We start from the raw sequence: 25,685 nt of genomic DNA, 5'->3' as shown, positions 1-25,685 counted from the left end.
TACGTACCTGAAACCGGTGATTTAACGGCACCGCTCTTTTTACACACAGTTTAACAACAAAACGCTGAGTCAACATTACTAGCTACGTAGGTAGTAGCCCACTGTAAGGTTGAGGATGGCCTCATATAATATTTACACTGCTCTATCAGATACATGTATACGTCTTGGCAATGAAATACATTTTTTTAATTAATATAGGCTAGTTTTTCAGGCAGGTGCCTGTGCACTGTCAGTCTTCTGGATTAGGAAAAGGTGTACAACCCTGATATTTGCAACATAGCAGCATTACATGTTTGAATATTACGGTCAGGCATTAACAGGGTTTAAAGCTATAGTACGTAGTTTCTGCTGTCTCTTTGAGGAATTTTGATTAATGACAACAAAACTGTTGGCCCGTCCCCCACCTCTCCGCCACGCGGTTACTAGTAGCCAAGGAGGACACGGAGGATTAAAAAAAAAAATCCTGATGGACTCTTCAGAAGAGGTCATTATCTTCACTTGAGTTTCTGCCTCAAAAGTCACCAGACGACACAATCTTCTGAACATGGTTATATTGAGAAATGCAGACGGAGTTGTGTGGAGCGGATAGTCTTAATTAGCTTTGTAGCAACTCATTTGGCAATGGCTTGTATGTAACAGATACTTAATAATATTGAAATGTTACGTTTTAGAATGAACAAACCAGTATTTTTGTATTCCAAACACAAACAGTAAAAGGTCATGCCAGTTCTATATATATTATTATATTATTATATTGGAAAAAAGCAAATGAATGATTCAGGAGGGCATAGGACATAACAGAACTTTGAAGGTTCAGTGGCTAGTGCATGTAAAGCCCATCAGTTATTTTGGCTTTTGGTTAGCCTATCTAAAACACTAACTTTATTTGTCTCTCTCCTTATCCGTCTGCTGCGATTTTATTTTCCTTTTATTGATTTATTTTATTATTTTTTATTGCTTGTATTGTGTAGTTATTTTTTTTGTTAAACAAATTCTGTATCTGTAAAAGGTGCTACGCTATATAAACAAACCTTACTTATTGTCCAGATGAAAATATCCAACTTCTCACACTCTGCTCTCCTCTTGGTTGAACATAAATTTAAGGATTGTAGCAATTAGCTGTATATTCTGTTTCAATTTGAAGGTTGTCTCTAATCTAAAAAGCAATACCTCTGTAATACTTTTTTTTTTACAGGCACCTTGGTCACACTCAAAGGAGGCATTTTGACTATGGCCCTGTTGGACGCCACTGGAACTTTGCTGCCCCCTTCCTACGAGCCGTGGTACGACCCAAATGCCTCAGACGAGGAGAAGGAGAAAAGCCGGAGGCGCAGGCCAGCCTCCCCTCCCTCGGCACAAGAGGGTCAAGATTCCCAGTTCGCTGTGCTGTGTTCGGAGAAACAGGCCAAGGTGGTGGCCATGCCCTCCCAGACCCGCATCTACAAACACAACATCACAGAGTCCTCCTTCGTGCTGAGGGCTGATGTTGTGCAGATGGCCGGAGCTTACTGCATCGCCTGTTTCTGTGCTAACGGCCATATCATGACCCTAAGGTATGGCTTCTGGTGGTATTTGAATCTATGTTGAAAATATCTGATGAAGTCACAATAACTACATTTGTGTAGCAAAATTCTTCATGTTACAATGTGGGCTGAAATAATGTCTGTTCAGTAGATACAGCTATGGAACTATTAAAAAAAGAAAAAGAGACTTAGGACCTGCCTGATGAACCAAACTGCACTAATCTAAACTGTTCATATCTGATTTTGTCTGGCCTTCCTCTTTTTAATAACCACTCACACATACACATATACATCCACACATCCTCATTTTATCTATATTCTTGTAATGGGTTTTATGCATTTGTTGTTTCATGTAGCTAACCTTACGCTTGTTTTTTAGTTCAAGGCTTGTGTTAAATTTGGAGATTTCAGGACTGTTTTTTTTCTCTTTTCCTCAGGGAGATTCCTTCTAGAAGCCCTTAGGGGTTTTCTTCATCTCACTTGCACACTCTTTCTTTTTGTTTTATTGTCTTTCTGTTGCCTTGACTTTATTGTGCAAACACTGTAAATGACTAAATGAAGTTTGTTTGCCAGTTTACCCAGTCTACGGCCTCTGCTGGATGTGAACTACCTGCCGCTGACAGACATGCGGATAGCCAGAACGTTCTGCTTCTCCAACCTGGGTCAGGCCCTGTACCTCACCTCCCCCACGGAGATCCAGAGGATCACCTATAGCCAGGAGACCTGCGACAACCGGCAGGTTAGATACTCTTAATTAATAAATGAGTTATATATAAATATATTCTTTAAAAATGTGAACCTATCTATCATTATTAGATCCAATAAAAGTGTAGAGCAAAGCTTGTTCAAACTTACAGTATATATAATATTTCAATACAGTTAATTATAGATATAATATAGAGTGTCCTCTGTGGACAATTCTGGGATATTTGTCTATTCAGATTGAACATCAAATGAGTGACAAAGGAAACAGGGACATACAAGAAGGCGTATTGCTTTGCAGTGTACTTATTAAGCCACTGAGGTGACTAGTATTACAGTACAATGGTAGTTTGAAAAACAACATTTGTGTTCTTTTATTGGTCTGTTTATATTTCTCTGGGGAATATAGATTGAAATAGACATGTTCCGATGTTTATGTCTTCCTCAGGAGATGCTCAGTGAGTTGTTTACCCCTGTGGAGACACCAGAGGCTCCTAACAAAGGTTTCTTCAAAGGCCTGTTTGGGGGTGGCGCTCAGTCCCTGGACAGGGAGGACCTCTGTAAGTACACAGTGGCCTAGTATCAATTCATGATTTTGTTACATCATACATATTCTGTATAATTCTTCTGATTATTTTTACTGCCACTGGCTGAACAAAGCCACCAGTTAGAGGTGTTTTGGGAATGGTGTGGGAGACTTTTCAGGTGCAGGACAATTTGTTAGGATCAACATAAGGACATTTTACATTACATCACAGCCTGATATTCGGGGGCTTTGTCCCCCACCTCCCGCTCTCTGTGTGTTGCCATTCTCAAAATCCCTCGACATGGGAAACAACAACAACAACCTTTGAGCTTTCAAGCTTTACGTTGAAAATGGCAAGTTTGGGAGGAAATTTGGATCGTGCAATAAGGCAGGGCTCTTTGATTCTTTACAAAGAATATGTTTACGTTATTTGCGATCTAACTGGAACGTTTTGGGACTCATTGGCGGGGATTGTCATGGACGTGGCGATACACTGGTAAGAGCAAATTACGTTTAACCATGTATCCAGCTATTTTAAATAGCTCATATTACTGTATTATGTGAACAGTTGACTTCATTTAATATTGTATATGGCGTATTCTTTTGCGGGGTGCAAATGTTCCACCAAAACAAGTTCCTTCCCGGGACTTGACTAAAGGCCAGACTAAAGAACAATTTCCCAAACCACCAATGTGCTATGTGATTTGCCTTTAAACATGGGAAGATGAATGTGAGAATTTGTTAACACTTTTATGGATTTCTCTGTTTGTCTTTGGTAGTTGGTGAAACAGGTGCTGGTAAGGCCTCCCGTAGCCTGGCCCAGCACATCCCTGGCCCAGGAGGCATGGAGGGCATGAAGGGTGCAGCGTCTGGGGTTGTGGGAGATCTGGCCCGCGCCCGGATAGCTCTGGACGAGAGAGGGCAGAAACTGGGCGAGCTGGAGGACAGAACGGCAGCCATGATGTCCAGCGCGGATTCCTTTTCCAAACATGCTCATGATGTATGCACTTTGGGCTCTTAAAACGTTGTTTTCATGTTAACATGTAATCACGTTTGTTTATCCTGTGTCATGTTTTGCTCTTTTCCCTATTCAGATGATGCTGAAGTACAAAGATAAGAAGTGGTACCAGCTCTGATGGCAGCGTGTGGAGCATCAGACTCTGTAATCACGCTCACCAGTATCTCTAAGGAGCTGCAGGTCCTGCTTCTTCTCTTCTTTATTTCTCTCCGTGGGATGGGGGGGAGTTCTGCTCAACAGACTCATGCTTTTATTCCCAGCACAATATCATACACTCTGCATTACCTCAGTCACCAGAGGACTGCCGCGGAGTAGACACTGGCCGACCCAATGTAATGAGAATGGAAAGAAATGGAAGAAGAGAAGCTCTTAGGAATCCCTCTTTCCATTTAACCTGAATTAACATCAGTCTGCAGAACAGGAGAGAGGTGACCTTTCATATCCATCAGTCACACACTCATATATATCTCACATATAAATATATATACTGTATATCTACACACACTGCTGTTTTGTTCTAAAGAGGAAAGACAATTCTGCAAAACATGTACTTGTGGTGGCCTGATTGCAATTGTTCTTTTATCCTTTCTCTACCCTTTATGGTGTTTGCCAAACACAGTGGACTTAAATGAGGAGAAAAGTCTGATGATCCCTTGTCCTTCGTATCTAATTAAGTCAATGAAGATCTAAGTTTCTGATTGAATGATTGAATCAATGAAGGACTTGTGTTGCTGTTTGTTTTTCTGGTTTAAATTATTTTTTTAAGTGTTCAACTTCTGTCCTTTTTGCTAATTTGTTTTTGTCAATCCAAGAAAGGGCCTTTCAAGCACTGAGAACCATTAAAACTAGACAGGGAGATGATGAATCTATTGCCTCTCACCGAATAAGGGCTGGTAGTACACTAGTTCATCACCGACAATTTCTTTTACACAGGATTTACCAACCAAGCTGTTTTAAGTGAGAAAGACAAATGGCGTGTTTTCTGAGAGTCACTTTGGCTTTATTTTAAATTAGACAATTTATTGGAACCCTATAGATAGATATATAATAGCTAGGAAATAAAAGAAGTGTCTATGTTGTGCATCAGATTTTTAATTTTTTCTTTTGGTCAATTAAATGCGCAAAAAAAGTGATGAAAATGTTTACCCCTAATGAAGAGTTTACATTTATCTATCAGTAAAGAGAAGAGTTGATACACTGGAAAACCCCTGAAGTCTTATATTCTTCTGGCTTTCAGGGGGCGGTAGCTAAGTCCCGGATGAGAAGGATGATGTGTTGTAGGGCAAGACAAAGAATGTCCTTAATGCTATTGGCATAAATGTATATTTTGGTTACAATTACTTTTTTTGTTTGTTATAAAGTGTCTATCTATACATGATTATTCAAATCTGTTTTTGGGCATTCTGTCTGTCATAGCGGAGTTGTGTCTCGTCTTTCAATGTGTAAGGAAAAAAAAAAAAAAAAGCTTGTGTCTCTTACAGCACAAGAAATGGTGATGCTGTCTGTGTGTTCGTAGCTGCCAGTAGAAATGACCAAGCACCACAGAGTGTGTCACGCAGTGCCATTAGCCATCTCTGAACCAACGTGTGTGTGTGTGTGTGGTGTGTGTGTGTGGTGTGTGTGGTGTGTGTGTGTGTGTGTGTGTGTGTGTGTGGTGTGTGTGTGTGTGTGTGTGTGTGTGTGTGGTGTGTGTGGTGTGTGTGTGTGTGTGTGTGTGTGGTGGTGTGTGTGTGTGTGTGTGTGGGTGTGTGTGTGTGTGTGGTGTGTGTGGTGTGTGTGTGTGTGTGTGTGTGTGCGGCGCGCGCTGTGCGCGCGCGGCGCGTGCGCAGGAATATGTGTGGACGCCAATATTTATAATACTACATAGATACAGTGTATTACAATAGGTCTTTTGAGGTTTTTGCTTGACAGTGTTTTTCAATGTGGTTTATTAGAATTCTATTGTAATTAGATTTTTTTCATGACAGGCAAGGATATGCTGCTATTTCTGTCAATGTAGGAGCATTTTCCGTTGGTCTTTTATTTTGAAAGGAGAGACGAGACTTTGTCATTCCAGATTGCTGCCAAATGTTGTAAATAACGGGACAGCTGGACACAAATCTGACAGTGCAGGTTCAGGCAACGTGACATACTGTACGCTTGCAGCCATGTTCTTTTCCGACACCAAAGAGTTGCTTAATTTCACAGAGTTGTCTTGATTTTTCCTAAATAGTAAGAGACAGTCTGGATACCATGCACCAAGCACTCTTAAGTCAAGAAGTCTGCTGTGTGGAGGGTGGAGGGGGGGGGGGGGGGGGAGTGGATCGGCTCTATTTTCTTCTTATAGGAATGCCACCCTCATTACTCAAACTGCTGTACATGTGTTCAGATAACAGGCAAAGTGAATTTGAAGAGTTTAATTCCAAAATAAGATCACGTACCACTGATGGAAAATGGTGCAGTTCCAAGATAGATACACAGCATTTTGGAGTAAAACACTTCTCTTTAAGCTGGCTGATTTGAAACCCATCTGAAACAGCAGTTATGTGATTTTTGCACTATTTTTTGTACTTAATAATTTTGTTTGTATGTTTTAATGTGTTTGTGTTTTCGTGTCCCATTTGCTTGTTTTTGAAAGGACCAAAACATGACAGTACCTATGCTTATAATTATAACTGTGTCATTTGCCAAGGATGCTAATTGCTTCACTCTCAGATTTGTTTTCAATGTCAGGTTAATGATACTATGATATATTTATATATTTGAAAACAAATATATACAGTATATACATTTAATTTCAATGATCTATTAAAAATGAATACCTTTAATGTAATTTTTCAAATAACTCACGTTGATGTCCAAACAATGGTTGTGCATACATCATCCAGACATGACAATAAACCGTTTTTTTGGTTATATATTCTACATGCTCATTTCAGATTCAAGCTTTGCTACCGCAGGAGGGTCATCTCCTCTTGGTGGGCCACTGAGTCTTTCTGCAAATTGTGGCCTCAATTTCAAAGTGCTTCAGTTTGCAACATATATGGTCTAAATGGTCTCTTATTGCACATTGAAGGATGCATGATATTAGGTGTTTACAAACTTGAAACAACCATGTATTATCCCTCTTAGAGATTGTCTGTTTTGGCATTTTTATTCACCACCATGTTGAACAAAACTGATGTTCTCATCACACATCTGAAGGTGTCCCATTTTCATTTATTCATGCCAATTGTATAACTGTGAGAGATTATATTTATGTTATTGGTACATATGATTCTGTTATTGTTTGCTTCATGAAATCTCTTGCTTTTCCTGCGCTGTAGACATGCGTTGACATCGAAGCTAGGCTCACAGCACCGTGCAGGAGAACTCGAGGGTTTCTCAGTCGCCATACTTCCATCCATCTGTCCGTCTTCTGGGATGAATATCTGTGGAGTTGCAGTATTTTCTCATAGTAGGCATTTTTGTACAGTTTTATTAAAACAAATTTCACATGGATGTCTGACTTAATTAAACAATTTAGACTGTAGATACATTATATATAGATATTATTGTGCAATGGAAAAATAAATGTAAAACCAATCATAACATGTTTTGTCTTGTGTTTTCTGTTTCATGTTGTACTGTTTAGCTCACTGACTTCATTTAGAAATGAATGCTTTACTGTTGATTTTTTAACTGATGTCCCATCTCAGGTCAGAGGTGTAAGCGATAGATTTAAATGTCTTGCTCAAGAACCCTCAAGCAGGGTCCAGCACTGCCTTCATCACCCTGAGAAACAGCCTGGTGTGTCCCTGATTTATTCCACAAATAATTTAATGCACAATAAGAATGATGTGGTTGCCATTTAGAGTGAAGAGACCTTGCATGAAAACAAAGTGACACAAATTAATCTTTGTCACTTTTTACATAGACATTTTTTGCAGCCAATGTTTAAGTTGTGGGAGATATATCTTCATATTCATCCTATATTGTAACCTGTAATACCATGGTGTTTTTTTAGTGTTTTCTTTTTTCTTGTTTTGCTTTGGAATGGACCTATACACTGGTATACCATAAACTTTTAAAAGCAATATTGGCATAGGTCCATTATTATTTTAGTGCCAATATTTGGCCTCTTTTTCTAGTATTACTGTATGTCATGTATGTAGTTATGTTGTGCAGGACTGTTTTTTTTTTTTTTTTTAAAGTTATTTTTCTGGGTTTTTTCCCTTTATTAGATAGATAGCCAGACAGAGTGAAAGGGGGAAAAGAGAGAGGGGGGTGACATGCAGCAAAGGGGCCACAGGCTGGATTCGAACCCGGGCCCGCTGCGTCGAGGAGCAAGCCTCTGTACATGGGCACCCGCTCAACCCACTGAGCTATCTGGGTGCCCGTGCAGGACTGTTAAAATAAAATGTGGTACTGTTAAAATAATACAGGTATTTTCTTGTTTTTGTTTACTTTTTTTACATTTTTATGTGTTGCTATCAGTGATTTAGTTGTTTATTTTATTTTATATAGTTTACATTTCATTTCGTGATTTAGTTGTTTATTTTATTTGATATATTTTACATTCATTTCGTTTTAATTTATGTCCTACATTTCCCAGACGCCCCGGCAGGTGGCGCCACTGCTCGCTGAACTCCCGTCGTCCAGCGGAGTGAAACCCTTCAGAGACAGAAGCCGAGGCTGAGCATCTTCCTCACGTTCACCAAACCGGAGCGTGGAGCGGAGGGACAGCAAAGTTGCAAGCTAGGAGCACAAAGCAAGCCACAACAAGTGCATTCTGAAGAGGCATACATTTTTTGCATGTTTTCTTTTCTACGACCGGGTTAATAGTAGTTAGAACTCTGGCTTTAGCGTCGAACTTTTTTTAATTTTTTGCTCCGGGTGAGTGTTTGACGGACCTGAGCGTCTTCCCCTGTAACCGTTGCGATGACTGGGACAAAGAGGATGAATGCAGCGTGAGAAGACGCCCACTGGCTCCTTTCCCATCTCTGTCTAGGATAACTTCACAAAAATGTGGTCAATTCGGTTAAATTGTTTTCTCCCTAGGTAACTTTACGGTTCCGTCATTCGACGCCAGAAAGTAAGTTAGCAAGAAACGTTAATTGCTAAGTTAAGTGCTCGCGTCACGCGCTTCGTCTTTTGGACTCTTTGGCTTAAAAACAGTCCCAACTGCTACATGCCGAGGGGTTTTCTCATAATATGCTAATTCACATGCATCCAAGAGATGTCAAAACTCAGGGTCAGCAGAGAGCTTGAATCTGTCTTCCCAGTTGTTGCTCAAGAGAACTTCGTCGGGCTTCGAGTTCTGACGGTTAAAGGTGTTTCGAACAAACATCCACCCCGCTGTCTCCTGATATGTATTCACAGCGTTTTCTATTGCTCCGGCCACAACTAATAGATGTGTTTAATTTTGGAGAATTTAACTTTTGGATGTTACATTGACAGGGAGTTGTGGATTGCCTCTTCCCAAAAACCCCTGTAGCTCCTGTTTGAAGATGACCCAAGGGCCAAACCTCGTCCACGAGTGGCTGTCCAAGCTCCATCTGGCCCAGTACGTGGAGTCATTCATTGACAATGGGTATGATGATTTGGAAGTGTGTAAACAGATTGGGGAGCCAGACCTCGACGCCATCGGCGTCCACATTAAGTACCACAGACACAGGCTGCTCACAGCAGTGCACAAGCTAAAGGATGAAGATGAAAGGAAATCACCTGGCTACTACTTCACCTTAGAGCCTCTGGTTCCTTCTGCTCGCAACCACTCAAACAGAGAAGATGACTTCTGCACCCCAGGAAGACATGAGGCATCCTGTCCTGGAAACCATAACCTGAGATTCACAGATTGTAATGACTTTGTGACTTATCCCAAACTCAAGCTCAAGGTATTGTTAAGGGATAAACTTGCAAAAGATGGAATCAACCTGGGAGAAGCACCTTACACCCATAAGGTAGGCAATTTTTACTTCCTTTAATGTCTTTATTTTATATATATATATAAGCTTTTTTTTTTAAACTATCTTGATCCTAAATGCTGGCTCTTCAAGTACTGTCTCATGGCATCATCTACGCTTACTCTGTTATGTGTGTGTGATGAAGAGTGTGATGAATTAGTTTGAAGGCGCTGACGTCCAATGATTCAAAGCATCATTCTCCATTTGCTTTGGTTTCCCCGGCAAGATAAGATTCAGTGTGGTGTTGTCAAACTTCACTTTCTCTTAACTAACCCAAACATTTCCGTGCTAGGGGCCCAAGTTCATCGAATTACTAACCTTTCCATGTAAAGAAGTTTGCAGAGTGAGTGGGTGCTTGTGGAACAAGATTTACAGTCCTTCACAGCACATTAGGAATGATAGCAATTAATAAGATGATCTGAAAGCTTCCACCGTGTTTAATGTACACACATCTTTATTAAAATAAAGTCAAATTAACATTTTATGAAATTCACAGGATTCCAACGGTTGTTTTGAAGTGTAATTTACTTTTGTAGCTGTGTGTGTGTCAGACAGATGGTAACAGTAGCCATGGCAAAACATAAGCCTTATACTTTACATGATAACACATGAACAATTAACTGTGCTGAGCAAGGGTCAGTAGGACAATGGATGCCATCTGCCTTAATGGCATATGATACATTTACTGACAGCATGCCATTTGTGGGGATTTTCTGTGTTCTGACAATTGTCTGTGTGGATTGCAGAGACTGTAAGTTAATGTAATTGCAGAGGATAGTTTTTCTGCTTTGGCTGCGAGTCAACCAAATCCATTCAGTCCATAATACACTTAGTGAAGGGTCTGAGGCCAGCCAGATAAAAAGCTGAGTGACACATTTGGCTTATTTTCAACAATCTGCCATGATCAGTGGAAGGTGTGATTGCTGGATTCTGGATTTGATTAAAAACAGAAAACTGATGTTCACTATACGATGCTTTACACACTGGTGAGTCTGTTTGAGCTGTATTTTAACAGACTGTCAGAATGAATCCCTGCTAAGCAGCACTGTTGAACACTGCCCTAAAATATCTTAACACTTTAAGACCTGCGGCGCCGTTTTTGTTCACAGCAGTGGTGCTTAGCCAAGAGAGAAGTTATTCTTTTAATGGACATTTATACTAGTCTTTTTTTTTTCCTCAGCAGATACAAACTTGAAATCAATGCTCATCAACAATGAATGGATGTGGTCTGAGAGACTGGTGAGCCAGGTGCAGCTTTCCTGATTGAGCTGATCATTGTTTCATAACATATCATAAATAAGTCAGATTTACTAGAGGGCCTTTACACTTTCTTATGAATGTGGGAAATTGTCCAATGTCTGCTGCATTCTCATTTATTCGAATAATGACAATCTAATTGGAAAGATTTATTTCACCTCTGTGGTGAAATAGTTGCTCTGTTCTAACCGCACTGTGTGGTTCTGGCCAGTTTAACAGCTACAGTCCACGCATATACTGTTCATGAAAGATTCAGAGGCTAAACTACTGCAAAGGCACTTTGTGATTCACTTCCAACCTTTTTGTAAGTTACAGCCAATACTGGCACAGTGAGATTAACCTAGAAAAGTTTCTTTAATTCTTTAGACATAAAAGCATCACCAAGCTCTGCAGTCGGCACAGTCATCTTGGGGGTTTTAAGTTCATTTACAGGGCAAAACATGAAATATATTACCGAGATTTTACAATAGTGGATGGCATAGTAGCTATACTTATGCTCTGCTAGTTAGTCGATGGAGCCTCTACAAAGTAATAAATGACCGTCCCTAACAAATCATTTCTGTTTACCTTCCTCCAGCCTTACACTCTGGGGTAAATATTTTGAGTATTATGTCCTCCTGCTACATTTCAGTAGGAAAGAGGCCAGCCTTTTTGGCTCATTAAAATTGGCCCAGTTGATCCTCCTCAGTTCTTGCATTATTATGACATGCATGATTATTCAATTAATTAACTCAGTGACTATGGGCTGGATTTTGAGCCGCTCATCAGCAAAGAGTTGATTTAAAAACAATCCGGTGAGACTGGTTGGCTCTCTGTTATACCAGCATTTTGGAGCAGTTTGGCTTTTTAGGTTAATCAAGTTCAGTCCATTAAACCATTGCGATGTAGGCCACTATGGCCCATTTTCTTACCAGGAATAGCATACAGCAGCTTCAGCTAGGCCTCTTTGCCATGCTCTTTGCCTACATTTGTTCAGAGCTTGGCCAAATATCAGTACAATAACAATATTATGTAAATTTTGAGATTTGAAACTATTGAAAAATATTGAATTAGACATTGTCTATTGTATGTAAGTGGGTATTACCAAACACTACTGTAACATAAAAAGAAATCCATCCATATGTATTACAAGCAAGTGTTGAATTTCAACAAGTTTAGTCATTCATACCATGAAAAATGAGCAACTTCTAACATCTAAAACACTATACTAGGGGTGGGGGGAAAAATTGATACAGCATAGTATCATGATATTTTCCGGGGCAATCCTGTATCGATACACAGACACCAAGTATGGATCTTTTATTATATATGTGTGGTCAGTTTGTCTGCTTGACAATCCTATTTTTCTGCAATAAAACTGAAATTATATAAACAAACAGAGAAATGTTTGTTTTTTTTAATGTTTTTTTTTAGATAAAACTGATGTTGACAAAGTGTCCTTTTGGGAACATCATTTGAAGTTGGGAAACATAAGAAGTTGGAAAAATGATAATAAATTGCAATATATGGCAGAATATTGCAATTTGTTTAAAATCACAATAATATTGTATTGTGGCATAAGTATCGTGATGATATCGTATCGGTAGCGTCTGGTGATTCCCACCCCTACTCTATAGTGCCAATTGCTTTACCATCACTTTTTGGACACTTGTGTAACTCGCAATAGCCTTGTTTGTGTTTAATAGGTGAGATCAAAAACAGTATGGTGTGTCCTCAGGCCCTATGCTGTCTGCAGTTTGGGAATTGCAGTGGTTTGGATATGTCAATGTGTCTGCCTCTCAGTCCGGGTTTGGTAGTGCAATCAATGGGCAATGTGCTTTTCTAACAATTCTGCATGCATGAATAGCTCACAGAGGCCCGCAGGAAAAGTAATTCAATAAAAGCTGGCTGAATTGTAAGTGTTTTTGCTTGAAAGTGTATAAGGGATTTTCATAAAGTAGAGGTTGCACAAGGGCAGCTTGGAAAAGCAAAATCCAACCTAAAAAAAAATTCCCAAGACATGAACTTGTCTCCCAAAGGTAGAACCTAAAGCCAAACCCAAGAAATAAACATTTCACAGCCAGATGAGGTGTCTGTTTAGCTGTGAGAGTCGTGTCATCACATTTACAGTCTAGTGTTTGCTATTGTTTTGTGTTCACACAGACCTAGATTGACCTGGTCATGTTGTAGGAAGAACCAGAGTTTGGAGTTTCAAGGTAGATTTCAATCCTTACACAACATGCATTGACATTCATATTTGGCAAAAATGATTAACTACACAACACTGTTCTACAGTAGAGTGCTTGACTTGTTTTGCAGCTAATACTCATGTTGGCCAACCTGATTTAAATATGTTCTATATGTTAAAGGATAGATGCCAAACCTTCTCTAGGAAGATGTCCTGTCTGTGCAGAGGTGTCCGTACCTGACATTAGTATTTTCAGTTGGTAGGAAAGGGATGCTTCTCTAGATAAACTCTTAAATCTTGTCTTATGTACATTTAAAATGTAGTTGTTAACTTCAGCAAAACCCCATGATGATGATGGTTAACAAGCTTTCAAGAAGTGCATCAAATAATCAGCTTTGTCATTTGACAGCAAAGTATGCATTCTATTATTAATCACACACAGACCATGTTGGGAAGGAGATCCTTTTAAAGCTCTCTTGACAATGGACTTCAAATACCCAGAAGGCCTCATTGCAGTGCCCGCCCAGCCTGAAAAACATCCTCAGAATGGGGAACAAATCTTAGTTGTTCAGAAGATTTCCTTGTGTTGCTCTGCCAGAGGATTGGTGGACAAGCTAAACCAGCAGGCCCCTTTGGATAGAAGAAAGGCCAATCTGAATAGAGCTTGGCAAAATACAGGCTCTACAGCAGCTGACAGCTGTCTCTGCCTTTGTCACTATTAAATGGAGATTGAATAGAACTGTTGCTGAACAAAGTTGGTTTTAAAACACCAAAACCAATTCTACTGGTGCAACATTGTGTGGAGGAGGACCTGTTGAGAAATGAGAAGTGGTTTAATGGTTGATAACATAGATCCGTTTTTATTCTGTTTCCTTTAGGGCTACTGTATATCCCTTTTTTAAAGCAAGATTTGAAAACCTGTTATTTGGGTGAGCATTTAGTTAGCACTGTTGCCTCATAGCAACTAGTTCCTGCATATGTTGGAGGTCAGCTGAGACCTTTCTGTGTGGAGTTCCCATGATTTCCCTGTCCCTACATCAGTTTAATTAGCATGATCAATTGTATTGCACTGATCCAATCCACTCATATAAGTGCTGTTGGAGCTTATTAAACCCCTCTGGTATTGGCCATAGTCACGGCCATGATCAGACTGCCCGCCACTGTTGTAGTCAACACCACCTAAACCGAGACCAAGTCATCACCAAGACCAGAGTGGGTCGAGACCAAGACAAGACCAGTACCAAACTAGTCCCACACTGAATGACGCGGCAAAATGTGGAAAATGCTAACCATAGGCACTCCTCAAATTCATCTAAACCACATTCCCATAGCAAAAACACTCACAGAAAACAAATTAGGACTCTTCTTCCTTCACCTCTTTCTTCCCTTAGGTGTGTCATGACAAATGCCTGGATAAAATAACCAAAAGGCAGTTGAAAAGGTCTTGAAATAAAATCCGGAGTCCTCTTTATCTGAGTTATGTGTGGTCGATTCCCAGACAAGACCTTCAAAACATGGCCTGCAACACTGCTGCCTGCTTAGTTTTTTCAGAATAAATATAGCTGTTGAACAAAGCCAAGATAACTGTACCCAATATGTTTGGGGTTGCTCTCGAAAGTAACCTGGCGAAGTGTTGTTTACCTGCTGCTTTTGCCAAAAAGACCAATATGAGGAAAACTTGATACGCTGGTGACTCCTAGTGTGTGTGTGTGTGTAGGTTTTGTTTTTGTCAGGTTATGACCCAAGTTCTGGGATTGTGAGCTGAGTGATTTCCACTGCACTCAGTTATGCCTTTATATCTGGATGAACCAGTAGGGAGGAGCACTGGTTTTATACAAACAGCAAAAGCCTAGCACACAGTGCTGTATGTTTGGCTGAGTGCGTAAATCATATGTTAACATTTGGTTGTGTTACAGTGTGATTTTACCACCATCCTCTTTCTAACCATGCAGTGTAGTGAAGGGAATACTTTAGGGCTGCTCTATAGGGACAAAATCAAATATCACCATATTTTTGACCAAATACCTCGATACTGATACCGCAATAATATTGTAGTGTTCACTCTTTTGTGCTTTCACAAAATATTTACACAATGAGATCTTTGATAAATAATCATCAGTAATGTGGATATAATGACTAAGTGGGTAAAAGTAAATAATAGAACATCTAGATCAGTTTGGTAAGTTCATAACATGACAACTTTACTGTAATTCAGCCTTTAAAACCAAGGAAAGACAACACTTATGCCATATTACCATATACAAAATTTAAGACAATATCTAGTCTCATATCACAATATCAATATAATATCCATATATTGCCCAGCTCTAGAATACGTGCATTTAGACTCTATTTGTGTCATGTCAGTATAAATTAAGGCAGGAGTCTGTTCCTCAACAAAACAAAACTGTGCAAGCCCAGTTGTCAATGTACCTGCACATATTCATCCACTCCACATCCCATCACTGCTGAGGGATATCAGAGATGTATATGTTGTTCACATAGAGAATACTTTGCTATGTATAATGCAAAGCCCTGTGCTGAGCAGAGCATAATCACTGACCTATATCTGTGAATGTAAGATTAGACGTGTCCCGTGTTAGTGGACTGAAGGTTTAAGATATATGTAGCTAGTAGCTCACTGTTCTTCTGTGTCTATCCACTTCATTTGAAAATGGCCCTCTGTCCTTGCGTTGCCTTCAAGTAGAAATTATTCAGCAGAGCATCTGGAGGGGCTTTGCCTAAAGAAACCAAGAGTGTATCACACACAGTTATTATGTCCAGCACCACACCATTTACATGCTTATTTTGGATTTAACAAAGCGTAAGTTTTATTTGTACTTAGTCTTTGAGTGCAATGTATTGTGTGTAGTTGTTTAGTGTTTTCCTTAAGCACCCCTAGCTGTAGAAACACTCCTGTCTCCGGCCTTTACCTCTCGGTTGCTTCAGCTATTGTATTACAATGCTAAGTAGGTCTTTGAAACTATGTAGCACTCTCTGAATTTAAATCACCGTGCGGTAGTCCTTTGCTTTGTGGCTGACACATACAAGAGGCTGTTGACTTAAGAGAGGAAGTTTGATTTACATCTTTCAAAATTATAAGCACTGAAGGCTTAGAATAAATTTTCTTTATGATAGTTTCTGGTATTTGGGAATAACACATCTCGGGAAACTTGACAGTATTTACAGATGTGGTCAGTTAATTTGTTTTGTAAGAGAGAAAATATCAAGTTAGACACATAATTTCCTAGGGACTCACGAATATGTCATGCACTCCATATCCACAACTAAACCACATTAAGTCTGTAGCAAAGCAGTGGGATTAAAATGTCTTTGCACACATCATTTTGTTTATTAAAGTTACATTTAGTATTGAAAGTTGGTCCAATGGTTTTCCTTTGGTGATGCAAGTTTTATCATTTGGGACAGTCTTAAAGCAAGAATTAAAAAAAATAAAATAAAATAAGTTAAAGAAATTGATTATTTAGAAGAAGAAAAAAACATGTTTTACTCCAATAGAAAATGTCAGATTTTTACTTTTATTTTTTTACCAGCACATCCTCTAAGTCCCTCAAGAATAAGTGAAGCAGAAACAAATGCTTAAAAGTTCTTAAAATCTTTCTTAGTTCATTTGAAATAATAAAAAAAAACATCTTTGACCTGATAAATGTAATGTTTTGCCTCTGACCTTGCATGGATGTTTTTGGCCTTAACCCTTCTCTCTCTCAGTGAGTGTTGCGTCACCACCAGGCTCTCGGAGGTCATTGAGCCACACTGCATTGCCCTTGATCACGTACAAGGGTCTGACATTGCTCTCTGCTGGGCTATTTTTACTGCACGTGCACGATTGGCCATTTCAGCAGGATTAGCAAGTATTTTCATTCAGTCAAGCAGAGGAACGTTAGTTGCTAGGGGTGGATTCCCTTTCAAAGAGAGGCACCATTACCCTAATGCAGTTGTGTTTCTTTTGTTATTTATTTACGCGACAGGCAAGATTGGATACAAAGTATTGGTACATTATAAAGGTTTGTTGTACTTTCTACCAATTTAAGACCCAAGGGCATTAGTTGCTACAAACAGGTTTTTATTTCATAAAAGCCAGTTCATTCATAAATAGTAATGTATCCACTCTATTTAGATTTTTCACTGTAAAAATGTTCAAATGGAAATGTAAATTGTGTTGGTTATGTTAGTAAATGTGTATATATTAATAAAAGGACTTAACATTAATAGCCAAAACTGAGTCATTTCTTTATAGTTTAATTATCAGACTAAAGACTCTTTTAACATCTGTTATATCTTCTAGATACTAAACGCTTCGTCAATGTTCATTAAACCAACACGAAGGCCAACCATAGTCTAATTAAACTGTCGAGACACCCTCCGGATAACAACAATCAATAATGACTTGTATGTGTGAAACACATTTTCAAATGACATTATAGGGGCCTTTGCTTTTTTCATTCATCATTGGAGATATTGCAATCTATTAGTCCTGTTTTCTTTTCCAATATAGGTCATGTAGGATTGCAGCTTGTAATTTGTTTGCATTCTCAGACTCTCTCATTGGTGCTAATTCCACATGGCACGTACTAATAATGTGACTCATTGTAATTTAATGCATTAAGCAAAGGCATCATAAGAAGGACGTGGTGTTGGTCCATTCTGCAGGACCAATACCATAGGAAGACAGTGAATGAAAGTCTTGGCAGAATCCTGTTGCTTAAGTTGATTTTTCTTTCTGAAACTGGTACAATATTATTATTATTATTATTATTATTATTATTATTATTATACTTTGGGTGTTAATTATGTTTGTCCCCAGTGCAGTGCGTTCTTTAATACAGTGTGCATATGTTGAGCTATTGAATTTAGAATTAACTCTATACTGCCCCAGATTATCAACACAGAGAGCATAAATTTTGTACAACACAGAACACAGTATGGATTTTTCCTAGTAATTAAGAGCTTTCCATTCAAACACTTTTTTTCCATCAGCAGCTCATTTAAAATGCAACAGGATGAAAAGAAAACTACACTACTGAAGAAGACATGTTCATCTCTGCAGATGTTTGGCAGTCGGCTTTCACTTCAGGAACACCAAAACACTTTTTCTGAATCATCTTTTTCTTTTTTCTTTTTTTCAAAAAAATGTGAAGATAGTTCATACATAAATTTAATTCCTTCCCAATATGACAAAATAAACAAGACATGCAAAAACATACAATAAATTAAAACAAAATAAATTAAAACCCAAAACAACAAACAAACCAATCAAACAATATCATAAATCCACTCAGATATTGTTATAGTCCCTAATATTAATGTACAAATTCATGAAATCAAATTCTCTATGTCATAGAGAATTTGATTTCATGAATTACTGGCATAACACATTTACGTACAAAGGCACGGCAGAGTTGTGCCTTTTGACGTACATGTTAAAGTATGAAAAAAAATTATTTATTTTTTTTTCCTTCAGTTTTTTCCCACGTACTCGCGCCCCACCGGTTGAGAACCACTGCTCTATGAGATGGCCTTATCTTCAAAAAGTCTGATTTTCTGTATTTACTCTTATAGTAAATGTACTGAGAGTTCATTCCACCAGTGGACTATTGCTGGGGGGGGGTTAAAGCCTCCCATTTAAAAGCTATGAATTTCCTAGCTGCCATCAAAGCAAGATCTATGTACATACTTTCATATTTATTCCACTTGTCAGACATGTTAATTCCCAATAGACATAAAGGAGGTGAAAAGTGATCAGATACATTGAGGGGAAGCAACACTGAGATATCAACTTCGTAACAAATTTTCAAAATAAAAAAAGTTGTTCACATGACCAAAGCATATTAAAAAAGGGACCTTTTTATATTTCTTACAACGCCAGCAGAGGAATGATATCTCACTGTTCATTGCATTTCATTTCTCTGTAGTAGGAAGTTTTGCACCCAACAACTCTGCGTAGCTTCCCACTCCACTTTCACGGTCGTATGCCTCTTATCCACTTTGAGGATAAGCAACTGGAACAGTGACAGGACGTCAATCGCTCGTGAAGTCATTACAACAACAGAAAACAGTCAGACTGCTAGTATAGCATTTTCTCCTCCTGCAGAGTGACAACAAGCATCATTCCCAACTTAAATTCAGCCAACCGAACCCCAGCGCCGGGGTCCATCAGGTTGGTGGGAAGTGCTGGGTCCAACCTGTGTAAGGACAGCAACAGAAGGTTTGCTGATCTGGTGGGGAGCCGAGGTGGTCCAGGATCAGCAAAATTTCTGTTACCTTTCTGTTCTGCCTCTCACCCTCATAGAGCCGCTTATTTGGGTGTAAGGGAGAATCAAGTAGTCAATTGTCACATAGTTGTGATATCGTGTGTGCTACTAGACAGCGCCTGGATGCAGGCACAGGTGTTTTTATAGAAATGCAGCACAGTGAAGATACAGACATTTCCTACACCAGACTTCTATAATGCAAAGCTGCCAATGCACATTAAGCCCATGCTGGACCTGTTTATATTAATCATCATTCTGTTTTTCATTTTAATCTTCACTGTAGTTCATACACTTAACTGATAAACCAGATAATTGTATAACACGGATGAACCTTGGTTTCAGATGTTAAACCCACATCTGTAGTTAATCTCTGGTTAATCTTAGTAGGTCAACATTCTTAAAAGACCCTTGTTCTACCAGGTCAAACACTATTTTTTTGTTTTGGTGCGCATAGGCATTGTTAATAACTTAATTGACCATTAGAGGACATTAATTTACTACCTGAACATAGTAAAAAAAAAAAAAAAAAGAGATGTAAAGAGAGAGAAGATGCATGTGACGGCACTAACGAATTTGGTCAAATGCTGGTTGAATTCACATTCAGTAGACTCATTAAGTTTATTGTCAAGCATTGAGTTTCTTTATGCTCATGCATTACATTACATTTAGCAATAAGTCATTTAGCTGATGCTTTATTCAAAGCAATTTACAATTGCTATATGTGCTATATGTCAGAGGTCACACGCCTCTGGAGCCACTATGGCTTAAGTGTCTTGCTCAGGGACACATTGGTTAATGTATCACAGTGGGAATTTAACCCACACCAAAGGCGTGTGTCGTATCCACTGTGCCATCACCACTCATGCTGCAATACGTATCACGCAAATATTTCTGATATGGGCTTATATCTTGCTTACAGTAAATCTCAGGCTTCTAATCCATCTGCTTGACTTTTGGTCCTGAGGGGATTAGATTTACGCCACTGTTACATCTTGTGCTATGTGCCATGACATGACAAATCCATCTATCCATCTAAGTCAGACAGACAGACTGTTGATCTTTTTCTGCTCTGACACGTTTGTACAGTTGGATAGATAATATCCAGTGATAGATGAATACAATTAAAACTTAGAACAAATCAAATTAAAGAGCAACGGAAGTAAAGAAAATGAAGTCTAAAGTCTAGAATACGATTGGTTGTCACCTGTCAATGCCTTTACTACCTCAGCCTTACCTTAACATTGCTAAATTTGCATGTGTTGTTAATGCAAAACCTTTTTTTAAATATAGGAAAAATTGGTGTTGTATATTGCATTTCTTATTATTTTGTTCTATTTTTTTATAGATATATTAATGTTGAGCAGTAATGTGGTGGTATTTGTAGAGGTTGGGGATTGTATCCCATTGAGAACAGAGTCACAGATGCTGCTGCCTCCATCCACTGGTAGTCTGCAGTGCTGGGGTTCACGGCTTGGTCTCCCTCCAGCTGTGTAACATTAGTTGAATCAGTGCAAGTTCTGCCCATGCCAGTGAACCTTCATACTGCAAAAACAACGTTGCGCCTGACCTTTAAGGGAGGCTATGGCCGTGTATATAGGAACAATCGAAGGATCACACTCCTGCAGTGTAGTGAATACAGTGTCTTCAGATTATGACCCACTTTTCCACTCCTCTTCCTCTCCACAGTGGCTTAGACCCCTCCCCCCTTATAAATTTCATATGACAAGCCAACTGACACTATTGCATAGATTTAATCACAACAAACTGTAAGCTGAGCTGCGTCCCCGGTGAACCATTTGCATAGAATATGTATTTTGCTGTACTAACTTCCATGTGAAATTAAGAGGATGTGGTTCTTGAATTCTTCCCCACTATCCTTTGATTCCTTAGAATATGTAATGTGCTCGATGTCACTCTGTCTGCATACATAATGTATTCACTCATAGAAGAAATTCAAGTTAAATGAAGCAGTTAGGGTTTGTTTTGCCTCAGGTTCAGCCTTTAGCCTCCCTGTTTCAGTCGGAGTGGATTATTTTAATCCTAGGTGAACTGTTGGTCGTTTTCACTCCTCATGTGAAAGATATAGTAAAATGTTGTGGCTGCTATATTATTCTTATGGTCAAGTCATTGAAACGTGTTTTAAGATTAGTTTTATTGTGTTAAAGTATTTTTATTATAGTTTAACATGAGCAAAAAAGGGAGACATCTGCAACTATAATTAAGTGTTCCGATTATTTAAATTATGAAATGTTTTTAGAGCCAATATTGATAAATTTAGTGCTACATTCTGGTGCCATATGGATTCTGTTGTAAAGATTGTATTTTCTGAAGAAAGGAAATGTTGTAAATGTGAGTAGAGTCTCTTTGTACTCTTCATGGACATCTTTTATCAAACCCTCCTCTCTCTTTAGACCTATGTTGGAAACCTGAGCCTGCAGACAACTCCTAAAAACTCAGTAATATTCTGAAAGTAGGAAATGCAATAGATATCCACTAGACTGATTGCATTAATTTTTAAGTCAGATCTTACAGAAAGAAACGGAAATCATAGACTGCCTTGCACCTTTCAGGGAACAATTGATTCACTGACTCAAGGTTGCAGGATCACACAACCATTAAAAAATCAAATAGACCACTCAGACCAATTAAGTTTTAATTTAGTGCACATTTCAAACTTTTGAAACTACCATCTGCTGTGTACTCCTCACTTGCTGCAAGGGGCCGATGCACTTTACATTGTTAATTGGCTGGATCTAAATATGGTGTATTTTTAACTGGGGCAGCAGTGGCTGAGAGCACCTACTTGGGTTAAGTTAAAGGGGAAGTATTATGTAGCCTTTTCAGGTTCATACTTGTTGTTTTTTGTTTGTACTAGGACATGTTTACATGCTTTAATATTAAAAAAACACTTTGTCTTTCTCATACTGCCCATGGCTGCTGCACCTGTATTTACCCTCTGGAGGAGATGCTCTGCTGGAGCGCCTTTCTCTTTAAGCTCCCCTTCTGAAAAGCCCAGTCTGCTCTGATTGGCCAGCTACATGAGACAATTTTAACACCTCAGTAGCTTTAAAAAAAACAGTTCAGTCTTGCTTACCTGGAGCAGATGACCAATCATAGAAGGCCGGCTAAGTGTTGCATAACACTCAGCCCAAAGTGGAAAAAACTGTTGAAACCAGAGCTTTCAGAAAAGTTGGAAATCTGAACGTTTTAGCTCACAGGGGATTTGCCTTTGTGTGCCACACATGACATGTTCAGACTACATAGTGTGTTATGTTTCACGTCCACTTCCCTTCATCAGAAATGCATTTCAATTTTTCCAGGATCCAATTAAGCGCAATATGCTGATGATGTGGGATTTTAAAAGTGCTTTTCTCAACTTAGTACCTTCACACAAGGTCTGTTAAAAAACAAATTGATGGCCGAGCTTTGTTGGTAAGTAATAAACTTACAAGGCAGTAGTAAATGGGAGAATATTTTTTAATCACTTGTGCTTATTTGCTAATGGCAAGTGGATTTTGAAACTGTCTAAATCTAAAAATCAAGAATTGAAAAGCTTCTGAGGAGCAGGGCCATGCCTCCTGGGAAAGTCGATGGAAGCGAGCGGGTATCTTTGGTGTATTAGTTCATGTTTACTGTCACTTATATTGACGTATCCCTAAGGTGAAACCCTGGGAAGCCAAGGGAATTCGATGCGGAGTGCTGTAAGTAGGGTGGGTGTTTGGTATCAACTGAGAGAATCAGGTCAAACTAAATTGTTGCACTCTGTGACGCTATGCATATGGCCATAAGAAGTAATGAAATATTGATTGTCACTTTCTTTATCTGTACAGGACATTGCTGCGGCTTAGTCAGTTTCCTCTGTGCTTTTGTTGAGAACCAGCAAAGCTGGTGGTGGTTATGTTTCTCTTCTGTGGTGCCTGTTGGATTGTGTAGTCATGGCGTGCTGGGGGATTTCATAGTGCTAGTCTGTTTTGCTTACATTCTTATGTCTTACTGTTTATTGTAAAGTCTTTGTTAGGGGAGCTTAGAGAAAGGGTTGTTGCTATTGGTATGCTTTAGTCTTTAATCCTTCAGTGGGACACTGTTCAGTGTGTTGGGGGATACCAACTGTCAATGCTATGTAAAAGATTAAAATACTGATGGCTGAAAAGGTCACTAGCATGGTTTAATTTAGATATAAATGTGTGCAGATAGCAGTGACTTTGAATTTGATTTCAATAGATTGCAATAGCAATTGGCTGTGTTTTTGTTATTTCTAAAATACCATTACATTCCTTCAGCCCTACAGGTATGGCAGCATTGAGCTACAGACCTGACATAGACATGACTTATCAGATTGAGCATGTCTACAAAAGACTGAAGCTTTTACATGAAAGTTCCTCCGAAGGACTCATTCAAGTAAAGTTTACCAATCATACACTTGAGAAAGGAATGGCCCTTGAGATCTAGATGTTTCATACAGTATGACTGGCAAAACATGCACATAAACTGAGGCCAAGAAATCAAGAAACTGGACAGAATTACTACAAATCTGTGGGTGTGTCAAGTTTTTAACCAAGCGGATAAAACTGTATAAAGCTTACACACTTATGGTTATGGTAAGACTATACTGAAACATAGTCTTCATTAAGTCTCTAGCTTATAGACTGTGAAAGAAATAATAGACGGGGCTTCCGGCTCTGAAAAGTGAAGCTAATATGGAAATGCCTTGAACTTGCATTCTGCAGATGAAGCCATCTATTCTATTATGGTAGAATTGAACCATACTACTTAGCGCTCAAGTGGGCCAAACATGATAGCTTGGCTAAATCCTTATTCCCCTGCTGCCAACACGATGATATTATACAGATTATGTCTACATCGTTGGCTTACATAACGGTACCAGAGGAATCACTGACTTACTACTACTTCAGTTGGAAGGTAGCCTTGCCCTTTATTTATTTGAATTAGTTTATTTAAAGTTTGTGAAAAATTGGAAGCATTTTATGTAGGGCATGTGAGAATTATATATATATATATATATATATATATATATATATATATATATATATATATATATATAAATTCCCTCTAAAACAGTTATATCAATCCCAATTTTTTTGTTTTATTGTAACTCAGATTTAGTAATTTGCATAGAAAAAGCAGGCCAGAAAAAGGAGTCTACATTAAAATGACTTCCGATAAGGATTTCTAACAAAAAGACAAGATGATGATTAAAAGGGCCAAGCCATACTTCTGGGTGTTTTTCTATACACGCTGCATTTTCTGCCTTAAAGGCAACACACACCTGGCTGTTTTAATTTGTTATACAATGTGGCTGTACTAAAACATCCCCTACTATTGTTTTCTATGCAAACATACACACAGGTGATATCAGGATGTATTTCATTGTGGACTAATAAATAAACATTCATCAAATGTTTACTAACTTAATTTCTCATTGCTTCAAATGGGTATTCCTGGATAGTGAAATGACATGAATACTGCGCCCATTATAATATGACTATTAACTCTTTTTTTTTTTTTTTTTTTTTCTCTCTATTGTAAACCACATTTTCAATTACAGTGTTGTATGTAAAAGTGGATTGCTGATTCAAGCATCTACTTGCATTGTAATTGAATTCCGTGCCTGTTTTGGTCAGAAACGCTTTACTCCGGGTACTGCAGGGAATTACCTCTGATTTAAATCTGATATTTTGTCCATTAGGAAATGTGTGTGCAGTCATATGTCACAAGGAATATGTGAGGGAGAGACTGACCTTGATGGGTGATCTGATAATGCCATATAAAACAAGGCGTTTCAGTTTCCCTATCCATATACAGTAGCTTTCTTGCTTTATGCCCTAATGCATAGGGCATAAGGAGCATCTATGGCAGTGCAGCATCTTGAAACTATGTGCAGAGAGCATGTCGAAGGCAGATCATTTCAAAACGATGATATCATCCAAACACAGGTATTGAAGTGCATTTTATTAATGAAAGAAGTACCCGTTTGATGCCAGGGATATTAGAACTCTGCTGAGAATGTATGAGGCTCTTGCTGCCTTCCTAATCCAATGAAGGTGTTTCATTTGTGGCTTCGAAAGCTTTGTTAAATATTTAAAAAACTTACACTTAAACGTGTCTTTCCAATAACAATATTCCATAATCCACAGACCTTGCCGTGAACCTTTTTCATTGTGAAGACCCCTTCCTTTGAGATTAGAAAAATGGAAACCTCTTTCTAAGTATGATAACACAACCAAACTATCAGATCACTTGAAATCCCTCCTAACCTCTCCTAATCTCTTATTTAT

The 25,685-nt window shown here is 38.7% G+C and overlaps 2 protein-coding genes across 2 annotated transcripts in view; both read left to right on the top strand.

Annotated features, from left to right (window-relative positions):
- The window catches only part of stxbp5b (syntaxin binding protein 5b (tomosyn)), a 39,970-nt gene extending 32,631 nt beyond the window's left edge, over positions 1 to 7,339 (top strand). Inside the window, 5 exon segments of the mRNA XM_032500914.1 lie at positions 1,196 to 1,553; positions 2,097 to 2,262; positions 2,674 to 2,785; positions 3,531 to 3,751; positions 3,846 to 7,339. Coding sequence (XP_032356805.1) covers positions 1,196 to 1,553; positions 2,097 to 2,262; positions 2,674 to 2,785; positions 3,531 to 3,751; positions 3,846 to 3,887 — 899 coding nt within the window. The 3' untranslated portion in view covers positions 3,888 to 7,339.
- A 1,064-nt stretch (positions 7,340 to 8,403) lies between these two features.
- sash1b (SAM and SH3 domain containing 1b) overlaps positions 8,404 to 25,685 on the top strand; it is a 53,021-nt gene continuing 35,739 nt past the window's right edge. The window contains exon 1 of the mRNA XM_032500813.1: positions 8,404 to 9,690. Coding sequence (XP_032356704.1) covers positions 9,238 to 9,690 — 453 coding nt within the window. The 5' untranslated portion in view covers positions 8,404 to 9,237. The remainder of the gene's footprint in view (positions 9,691 to 25,685) is intronic.

This window comes from Etheostoma spectabile, chromosome 20 (genome assembly GCF_008692095.1).
Source record: "Etheostoma spectabile isolate EspeVRDwgs_2016 chromosome 20, UIUC_Espe_1.0, whole genome shotgun sequence".
Taxonomy (NCBI): Eukaryota; Metazoa; Chordata; class Actinopteri; order Perciformes; family Percidae; genus Etheostoma; species Etheostoma spectabile.
This window is presented reverse-complemented; position numbering and strand designations above follow the sequence as displayed.